Source organism: Morone saxatilis, unplaced genomic scaffold (assembly GCF_004916995.1).
Source record: "Morone saxatilis isolate NCDOM2014 unplaced genomic scaffold, NCSU_SB_2.0 Contig12, whole genome shotgun sequence".
In the NCBI taxonomy this organism is placed as follows: domain Eukaryota; kingdom Metazoa; phylum Chordata; class Actinopteri; family Moronidae; genus Morone; species Morone saxatilis.
In genome coordinates this window covers 16,004,354-16,015,197 of record NW_023339674.1, presented here as the reverse complement: position 1 = coordinate 16,015,197, position 10,844 = coordinate 16,004,354, and the positions used below count along the sequence as shown (strand labels likewise).

Here is a 10,844-nt window from a genome sequence, read left to right as displayed (position 1 = left end):
GTGTGTGTGTGTGTGGGTGAATAACTGAATGGCCGGAGGGGGGATGCATCACTAGAGAGCGTTGTCAGGTCTCTGTTGGGACTATTGATATTGATCTAACCTCTCCACCTCTCCCCCCCACCCCAAACTCTCCTCCCCTTGTTTCTGTCTCACTTTTATTGTCTCTCCCACTTTCCTTCCCTCGTCTTCACCCCCCACCCTCACAAACCATCTCCAGCACCAGCAGCAGGTCCTGGCAGCCATAGAGAGGGCCAAGCAGGTCACCCCCCCAGAGATGAACTCCATCATAAGGGTATGATGTTCCAGCCCCCAGCCCTGATTGAGGGTCTTGTCATGGCTAGGGTCTTGTGATGGCAATTATTGATCATTATTACTAATTCTTCAGTTTTATTCACCTTTATTTACTGGCTTATTGGGTCTGAAATATTTCATGTCTGTGCTTTCAAATGAGTTGGACATAAATAAATTGACCCTGCTTCTTTGGCCACTAATGTTCTTAATACATTAAGTGACCAGAATGCAATTAGACAAGACCAATACAACAGCATTATAATAAATACCAGATTTTTTAATTGCGAGTGAGCTTTTGTTCATTTTAAATGAGTTTAAAGGAAAAATTAAAATACCAAGTGTTTTCATCGTAGGACCACTCTGTAGGATTTAGTGGCCTCTAGCGGTGTAATTGCAGATTGCCACTCCCTCGCTTCACCATCCCTTTCCAAATGCGAAGGACAAACTACGGTGTGAAACGTGTGGAAAAACACCACTATCTAGAGAAAGTATTTGGTTTGTCCCTTCTGGGCTACTGAACATGATTCATTGTAGCAGACTCTATGGAAGGCGCAGTTTGCCATTTGTAGATCAAAACGTCTCATTCTAAGGTAACAAAAACAAAACGGTTCCTGTATTCAGGTGATTATACACTAATGAAAACGTATCCATCAGTATTATATTCAGTTTCTGCCAATTGATCCTCCTAAATGTTACACACTTCTGGGGTTTTTTTATTCTGGGGTCTTAGATCCAAATCTAAGCAACAGAAGTATCCTGACTTTTACTCTCTAACATGGATCGAGCCCTTTCAAACTCAATGCCTTTAGTTTGTTATGCAGGCTTTATCTCATCAATTTGTAGTCTCTAAGCCTAAACTGAGATGACCCTGATGACATGACAGTGACTTCATCAGGGTTATTTTCCCAGACTTTAGAAACCCACAGAGGGCACGATAAAACTGTTTTGCACTGATTTTCATGTGTAAAATCTGTGTACTCCCTCTTTCAGTGTCATTGTTTTTTTTTTTTTTTTAATGAGTGCCAAAGTAGCACTCCAATCTACGGGATAAATGGGACGATGCCCTCCACTACATGGGCACACTTTTGATGATTAGAATAGTAAGATTAGCTAGCTAGCTAAAATACTGAATCAATATGGATGGGGCATTAGCCAGCTACCCACAGTCCTTCATCTTTGTGGCTTTAATGTTAGCCAGCTACACTTTATCATTATAAGCCTTGCACTAGCTAGCCGAGCCACTGCATCATTTTACTTTGGGTCTTGTGTTCGCTAGCTTAGCCACTCCATCACTGTGATGCATGATTCAAAGAGGTGGCTTGCTTTTGTCTTGTCTCTGCTGCTTTAGATACAAAGGATACTGGTCTACGTTGGCCTCTTAATAGGAATGGACCTGAATGGAGTTTGGTCCATTTTCTGATGTCTATTATTAATATCCTACTTTGATAGCAGCTAATATAATACTTTATACATCCTCTATACGTAATGGATTTAGAGTATTTGAGCTCTGTTTCTGAATGTAACTCAGAGCTGTTGACTTTGTAGGATGTAGCCTATTTAAACTGGGGCTGTTAGATACTGTTTATGAGAAGTCAGGATTGTCATAAAATCAACCCACTCATGTGTCATCATGTTGTGTACAACCGGGAGAGATGAACATGCACAGACTTGGCAGTAACAGTTTTTCTTCCTATACATTAAACTGTCTGTGTATCTCGTGTTTTATACCTTTTTTTTTTTTTTTAGACCATGTCTGTTCTCTGCAAGACCGTTTTATCATTTTTGTACGGTGTTCTCCCCTCTTAATTGTTTTCTTGGGCTTGTATTGAAAATTGCATCTATTATAAATAAGTATGGGTGCTGCATATTTTCTGCCTGCTACCCAGCATGTACTTAAGCTATGAATTCTAGCCTTCCATATTTCCTATTTTGCCTGTGCTATTAGCGCTGTGCCTCAGGGGTTACATATTAAACATAATTTGTGATGTATAATAGGTCTGTGCATTGCAGATTTTTGCATTTCTCTCAGTGTTTTGAAGTGACTTGTGTGCTGGATCTATCCCGCTGTGTCTAAGTTGTGTCTGGTTGTCTTCCATGCAGCAGCAGCTCCAGGCTCACCAGCTGTCTCAGCTCCAGGGTCTGGCCCTGCCCATGACCCCTCTGCCGCTGGGCCTGAGCCAGCCAACCCTCCCTGCCGTCACCACCTCCTCCGGTCTCTTCTCCCTCTCCTCCCTGCTGGCCTCCCAAGCCCAGCTGGCCAAGGAGGAGAAAGCATCACGTGACGGAGTTGACAGCCACCGCGAGGAGGACGGAGACAAGTCTGATTAGATGGTGTCCCCCATTCAGCTCTGTTTTTATCCAGAGACCTGAATACCCAAATCTGAGCCCCCCTTGGCCTACAGCCTCTCCCCTGGTCTCCCTCTCTCTGACCTTAGCAAACATGGGCTTCACTCCCATCCCCACATCTCCAGTTACAGACCCCTAACCATGTCCTCATGTCCTGATCTCTTCATATTTTTCACACTTGGGTTGTTTCCTTACCTTCCCTTTCGGTGTCTTTTAGTTAGACACCGTCTCTTTTTTGTATCCGATTTAACTTCAGTTTTTTTGTGTTTATGTTTTTTATCAGGACAACTTTCTATTTCTGTTCCTTCCTGCCTCCCTGTCGCACTGCCTCTCAGTTCTCATTCCTGTTAAGTTTCTGGGGTTTTTTTTCCCCTCCATGCCTCTCTTCCTCCCACTCTCCTCCACCTCTTGCCTCTGTTCTAAGCAGGTCCTTGTTATGTAGGACTGATCTGTGAGACTGAACGCACCGTACTGTAGGTGTTAAAACAGGCTAAATGTTAAACACAGGGATTCTTGGCAAGCTGTAAAACTTGTCAGACACAACACAGGATTCCTAAAACTTAATTTTCCTGAGACAGAGGTCTTACAGAGATCAGTAGTGTTGATATTTTTGGCAGTTGAGATTGCATGCATTGATTCCAAGCTAAAGGTTGAGTTTTGAATTGAAACGGTGGGTTGTTATGGATCAGATAAAGTACTTAAATAGTGCCCTCATGCCCCGGATAAAGAGACAAGCGCTGCTAAACCTGCACAGACGTCCCAACCAAAAACTGCTGCTTTCAGAGCAGAATCTTTGTAATGAGAAAGTCATCTCCAATCGACAAACTAGAGATGTGTATAATCCTAAATTTATATGGATGAAGGAAAAGCACCTTCTTAGAGCAAATTTCATGCGGAGAGCTGTCAGAATAGATAACAAACCCACCTTAGTAAGTAATCCCCCCTACTTACGATCCTCGCCTGACCCTGTGAGGTACGTCAGATAAATCCACCCAGCACCTTAACTGAAAGGCAACATTTTCATCAGTAGTTAACTGAACAGAGATGCCAATTGACTCCTGCATCCTCCCACCACCTTTTTTTTCATCTTTAATGTGCACTAATATTAGAGCAGGCACTGAGGGGAGAGAGTGTGCATGTTGTGTGTTTGACAGCAGAGGGCAGTGTGTGTCTTTGAGGAATGCTCCTCACTGGGTTTAGACCTGAGCAAAACAAGGACAAGACAATGACAGAATACAGGCTGTGTCACAAAGGGGGAATGGCTTATTTATCCACTCTGTGTGTACAAACTTAATATACAGAGACTAGACTGGTGACATTAATCTCTGCATGCGGTCAGTCCCGGTCTCTGTCATGATCCAGTTCTTGAGAAATGGTCTTTGGTCTATTTTAAGGAACATCTCGGCGTGAAACTAAAACACAACTCGGACCTGTGCTTTTGATCCTGTTCTGTAAATTCAGATTTAAATACTGTACATGTTGATTTACTGTAAATATACAACTCTGTCACATATCACACTAACACGACATCATACAGAGGATTTAACACCTACATACAACACCGAGTGGAAGATCAACAAACCCATCTAAATCAAATCAGTGCAGATCACACAGATGAAGCACAAGCGTCCGCCACAGCTGCTCTGATGAGTGAAAAAAAAAAACAACACCCTCCCCCTCATTCTCACACACCTACTCAGCTGTTTTCAATTACCTTGTCCGACTGGGCCTCTAGTCAGGTGGCGATTAGGTGAAACTATGTGATGTCATCAAACTCTGGCTGTGTTCAAAAAATCTCTCCCCAAATTCCCACATTCAGAGCGTCCTGGTGGCCCAGTGGTTAAAACGCTTAGGATATAATCGCAACATCCCCAGTTTGATTACAGCAGGAGACCTTTGTTGAAGGATAATGCCCCATTTAATTACTTGGGTTTAATTACCTAGTGATGAACTTATGTGAGGCGTCCGTGTTCATTTGGCTTTCAGGCATTTCTGTATTATTAAGGGGCCAAGTCAGATATAGCAGAGTCCCAAGAAGAGGTCTAATCAGGCAGCATAAGTGGAAAACACCTGTGTGGGTGGACTACGGGTGTGTGAGGGGCTTTAACGGGTCTAGTAGCAGCCAAAATGGCCCCATTAAATGTCTCCAAGCCAAGATGAAATTAAACTTTTTAGGGTGTTTCGCAAACGCATACATTTCCAGCAGAGGTAGCCTCAGTGGTAATTGAACCCCGGACCTTGGCACTGTCAGCCCTCAAAGATTGTTTGATCGACTGTGAGTCGACGGTGGCGGTTTGTTTGAGTGTTGATTTGATGACAGCCTATGTATGAAGCTGTTTTATACCACACACACACACACACACACACACACACACACACCTTTTCTTAGCCTCCCCTCTCTGTCTTAATGGCTACACTGTGAGAATGAATTGATTATGAAGAGTTTCATTCTAAAATAATAATGTTAATTTGGAAAATCACTACTCTTTGGCATGAAGCACATTTTATTGTTAAATTCATTCATATAGCAACAACTATACAACCCGCAGAATAATACCCTTCACGTGTCTAAAAGCTGAGATAACATACTATTGGTGGGACTCCTTCAATGACGGCCATTGTTGTGTATGTATGTGATACATAAACAAGGTGTCTATAAAGCGTTGTACAGGTTTGGTCGCCGACGATAAACCACAGAGATAAAATGCGTTGCTGTTCTTACTACAGCTAAAGCTAACATGCTATTCTGCTTGTGAATTAAGCTCGCAGCACATCGTCCTCCCATCTAGCCACATACTGTATGTATCTAGCTACATACTGTACTTGTCGTAGTGATACGCAGAGCGTGTAGACAAAGCAAGACACACACATGCGCGCGCACACACACACACACACACGCATCAATGCATGTCTGCGGGGGAACCGAGATTGATTTCTTTCTAGTGGAGACCATTTTTTTTAAAAGAATGTTTGGTCCAAACTTTCTGTGATCAATGCACTTGTTTTTGTTCCTCTTCTTTGTTTTGAAATATTAATCGATATGAACTAGAACGAGAATTACAAAGCTGACGTTATAAACATACAAATGAAATTCTATGTATTTGTTAAAGTAGTTGGAGGTGCTCGCCTCTGTATACAGTTATACATAGAAAGCTTTATGTGTATATAGCTGCATCTTTTCTTGTCTGTCCTGGATGATTCTTGTGCTATTGTGTTACAAAACTGATGTGACACCAGGGGGGAAACTGCAGTACATTGACCTTTTGCCCTTTGACCCCTTTCTTCTTCTCTGACCCCCCCAATCCCCTTTAGTCCCATGCCACATCCTACCTTCCCAACTTTTTGCCCCCATAGCGTGAAGCATTGTAAGCGTTTTGAGCTTTGTAAAGGTCTTTTTTTAAATACTTATTTTGTGCATAATGTAAAACCTGAAAGTGTGTACTTTGGCAAAAAAAAAAAAAAAAAGTTTTGTGTCTGAAATCATAGCTTCATTGAAACAAAAAAAGAAACTATAAAAAAGTACAACAAACATTTACTATAAATAATATGAAATGTTCTGCAGTAAGGAAGGACTTCTGGTGCCTTACAAATAAAGTCAATCAAATCATAAGAAACTGTCTCTTTTGTAACTCTTTTCAACATCTCTGTGTAAATCTTTAAAACTACAGATTGTCTCCTGATTGGTGTGGATGGCTTGGTGGTTAGAACGTTTTTACTGTGTTCGAATAATGAACTAATCATGTTTGATTCCTGTAATAGGGGTTTTGTCCCCCCCGTTTTAACTAAGTTTTAACTGGTTACGGCAGCACATCTGATGGACGTTATTATTAGTGATTGTCCAAGAAAAAAACCCATGCAACAACATAAAAACCTTCATTATCAATACCTGCGTATCCTTTGTAGGAGCCGTTTTGACAAACGTCTCAGCTTAATGGCAAGTAGGTTTTTGTAGCCTACTGAAAATGACTGAAAAGCAAAGGCTGTCTGGAGGGAAGGAAAACACTTAAAAGTACAAAAACAAACTCCTCACGAGGCCCATTTAGTGGAAACTCTGGGGCTTTCCGTTGCGTACAGTCTTCCTCGGCGGATAGATTTTTCTGAGCACTTTACAGACTCCATGTTGGTTTAAACTTAAAGGTCCACTGTGTAGGATTTAGTGGAATCTAGCAGTGTGATTGCAGCTCAGCAATTCACTCACTTCACCCTCCTTTCCCAATCGCAAACTGCCCTATCTAGAGCCATTGTTTGGTTTGTCCCTTCTGGGCTACGGTAGAAACGTGGTGGCCTCCACAGAAGGCGATCCACAGCATCTGTACATATAAACCCATTCTGAAGTAACAAAAACACAACAATTCTTATTTTCAGGTGATTATACACTAATGAAAATATACCAATAAATATAATATTTAATTTTATCCAATAGATCCTCCTGAATCTATATTATTATCTCTAGAAATATTTGTAATTAAAGGGGGGAAAACATTAAAATCCCCCTCTCAGCATGGTACTGAAGTGTTCTTTTGCCATTTTTCAGAAAGACTAATTAAATAAAGAAACCTGTGAGAAAACTCACTGAGTTACAAAAGCTACAAGACCAGAGGCTAACAGAAAGTCAACATCGAAACACCCTGGTACAATACATTCAGCAATATCTGGTCTGCATTAATCAGCCTCCAGTGATTTTCTTGAATCTTATAAATGAACTTTCATGATGTTTTGTGGCTTTGCAAGGCTGACATTCACCAGATCAAACTCGGATTCATGCTGACTTCAATGTCTCTATTCTTTAGGACCCAACGTCAAGGTATAAATGACAGGATTCTCAGATTGGACTTAATAAACAGAGAAACTCATTCATTTGCTGCCTTCTGAGAGTTCCTGTAGTTCACAGCAGATCCACCAGGAGGAAGTGTTGATTTACGTTTACCAGCTGAGGTGAAACCAGCAGGTAATTCCTCTGAGGTATTCTCGCGTATGCCTCCGGTGTTTGTGAGTCAGATTTGACTGTTCTTTTGGCCGCGTTGATGAAGGTTTATCTATTCAGTGCCACGTGTACCCAGAATTGATGTGACATCTCGGAGACGGTGGATCACAACCTGTTTGGCACCTGTGCATAATCCTCATTTAGATGCTCTGTCTATTAGAGTCCTGAGACATAACTTGGTTTGTTACATTCACATCTCGTGCACACTGATTTTTTTTTATTTATTTTTTTACTGTGTTTGAATGACAGCATTGCTTTTCTTCTTCACTTCCTCCTCTATCTCCTCACTTTCTTTCCCTTCCCCCCTCACTCCCTCTTTCTGTTTGCCTCCCCCCACATGTGTCCATGCAGGCACATGAGTGTGTGTGTGCCTGACTGTGTGTTCAGAGATAGAAAAGAGAAAGAGGAAGGCTTGTGAAACCTCAGAGTTCCTGTGGTTGCAGCCCTCCTTCCCCTCTCTTCCTCCCTTCCCCTCTCTTCCTCTCTCCCTATAGACAGCTCTGGATCTGACACTTGAATGAATATGAAAGTGCCCTATTTTTTCTCTTTCTGTCTGAGGATTCACACACACTCCTCACAAGCAGCGACGCAGAGGCAGCAGAGGGGAGGTTTTCTCTCATCCGGTCTTTTTCTATAGAGCACATTAGAGCCTGTGGAAAAAAGATAAAGTGCCACAATCACACTCAAGTTGTTTAATTAGTGTCACCCTAAAGGATAACGCTGATGATATTATTTCATTTTCTTGTTGTCAACAAATCCCATAAAAAGAACCAACCCGACAAAAAATGTATGCGACCAATATTTATTGCCTTATATTCTTCTGTGCCACATCAAAGAGCCATACTGTTACACTGGGTGACATTTTCCTTCATTATGATAAACCTGGGCAATGTAGTTTATTTAAAGTCAGCCCCACTTCTGTAAATCATTAGAGCACCAAATGTGTACCAATCTGAAAATAGTTCCCAGTGCACTATTGACTCCTGTTTGACTAACATTTGCTTCAGTTCCCAGCTGTCTCAGGAAATTACTGACTTATTTTCAAATGCAAGTGTGTCTGTGACTCATTTTGAAAGGTTTACATCCTCAGTAAGAATATATTTATATATGTATTTATTTATAGAGACAGAGTGACGCCTTTTTGGTTGGATGTGTCGACAATAAAAATATTGTCAACACAGTAATTAGCTTATATTGGTCTTAACTGTGGTTGCATTTTATAGGTATTTATTCAATGTGTTTTTGAGTGACAGTAATGTAATGTCCATGTTATTATGGATGAATAAATTGAACCATAAACTTTGAAACTTAATCATAAAAATACAGTAACACTAGCCCTGTCCTTTAAGATAAATCTGATGTGTCAAATGATTAAACTGATTAGAATGATGAATGATTTTTACTTTCCTATAATTTTTTAGCTTTTTTGTGATACACTGCATATTTTCACCTCTGAAAATCCTTAAAATTAAACCATCCAAGAAGGAAAATCTCTCTTAAGTTGCTTGCAGGTCCGCACTTAAGATATAACCTCTGACGAGGAGCCACAAGTGGACATTAATGAAGCGAAGCCTTCAGTCAGTCAACTTGAGTCAGCCTCTTATTCATCTCACTGCAACATATATATCCAATGCCCCCTTTTAAATAAACACCAAGGGTACTTGAGCAGTCATAGCTCTGCTCACTCTTTTCCCACCATGCACTTTACACCACTCACCTGAAAGCTGTGCTGTCACATGCTGTCAACACTCCCAGCATCCATCCACCCACCTGTAGGCTCTGAGTATCATTGTCACCCCCCACTCCCTGCTGTGCTGCTTTCCTTTGTGGGGAGTGATAAGGTCAGAGCCCGGACACAAAATATCAACGCTGCACAAGTATTATATATTATATTATATTATATTATATTATTATTATAAGCTTTTCAATGTGAGCCGGCTGATTGAACTTCATTTTAAAGAATCAAAGCCAACAACCCCTCTGCTGTGAAGACACAGCCCTGAAAATACACAAATGCATGTGCTCTGAGTTTATGTACACAGTCCTGATGGGGGGAGGGGGGTGCTGCACTGGAAGACAAGGTTTTGTGTGCGAGTGTGATGATGATGATGATGATGATGATGATGAGTCTGAGCAAAAAGAGAGAGAGAGGGAGGGAGAGCGACGGAGAGCGAGAAGCGTCTTGATTAATCATGATTGACTCATTCAGAGCCCACTCGTCTTTTCCCCCTCGCTCCCTCGCTCCCTCTCTCCTTTATGGCTTGATTACGGAGACGTACTCTATCTCTCATTACCTCCTCTCCTCCATCCCTCGCTCCTTTTCTCCATCTTTTCTCCCTCCCCCACCGCCACACACACTTCCCCTCCCAGCCCGGTTTATTCATCCGTCCCCGGGAAAGGAGGCTGTCAATCTCCGTCTGCCGCCTCTCCATCCTCTAACCCGCCGCACGTCCCTTCATCTATCCCTCCATCCATCCATCTATCTCTCCCATCCATCACTGTCACTCTTTTTTACTCTCTTTCTCTCTCTGCCTCACTCATTCCTGCCACTTTGAGAATCTTTTATATATAAATTTTCTCTCTTTCTCCTTTCAAAGACTTCCTCCATTTATCTTCGTCCCCCTTTTTTTCTCCTCCTCTGCATTCAGAGTGATCTGTCGTTCCCTGTGTGTCTGTCAGGCACACTCACAGAAATGGAAAAAAAGCATACACAAATTTTACTTCCCATTCTTGCTCTCTCTCTCTCTCTCTGTCTCCCTGTCTGTCTCTGTGTCTCCTCTCCTCTCCCTCCTTCTCCGACCCTCAGGCTGAGGAGCAGGTCCCCCCAGTGTTGACACACCCGAGTCTAAATACAGATGCTTCCCGAGAGATGCACGCATGGGAAAACCGCGTGCCCTCTGGCCTGCCCCTTTTCTAAATCTTGTCTTCTCCTCCTGTGCAGTTCCCCCCATTGCACACACCACACACACACACCACACACAGTGTTTGTTTAATGTGTTTGGTGAGGTATATGCCAGTGTGTGTGTGGCATGGCATACGTTTATACATGTTTGCTGTGTGCACGTGTGTGAAAACTTGCATAAGCTGTATGCTGAAGCATGTGCTGTGGTGTGTGTGTGTGTGTGGGCGTGCGTGCACAGCTGGTTTTCTCGCCAGGCAGCAGGAAACAGAAAATGGAGATGAGAACTAATCAAACTTTATATCGAGTCATATGAGATAAAAC

The 10,844-nt window shown here is 42.1% G+C and overlaps 1 protein-coding gene across 1 annotated transcript in view; it reads left to right on the top strand.

The window, feature by feature from the left end:
- Positions 1-6,247, top strand: part of tle5 (TLE family member 5, transcriptional modulator) — a 13,621-nt gene extending 7,374 nt beyond the window's left edge. The window contains exons 3-4 of the mRNA XM_035653654.1: positions 218-292; positions 2,392-6,247. Coding sequence (XP_035509547.1) covers positions 218-292; positions 2,392-2,619 — 303 coding nt within the window. The 3' untranslated portion in view covers positions 2,620-6,247. The remainder of the gene's footprint in view (positions 1-217; positions 293-2,391) is intronic.
- Positions 6,248-10,844: the final 4,597 nt, after the last annotated feature.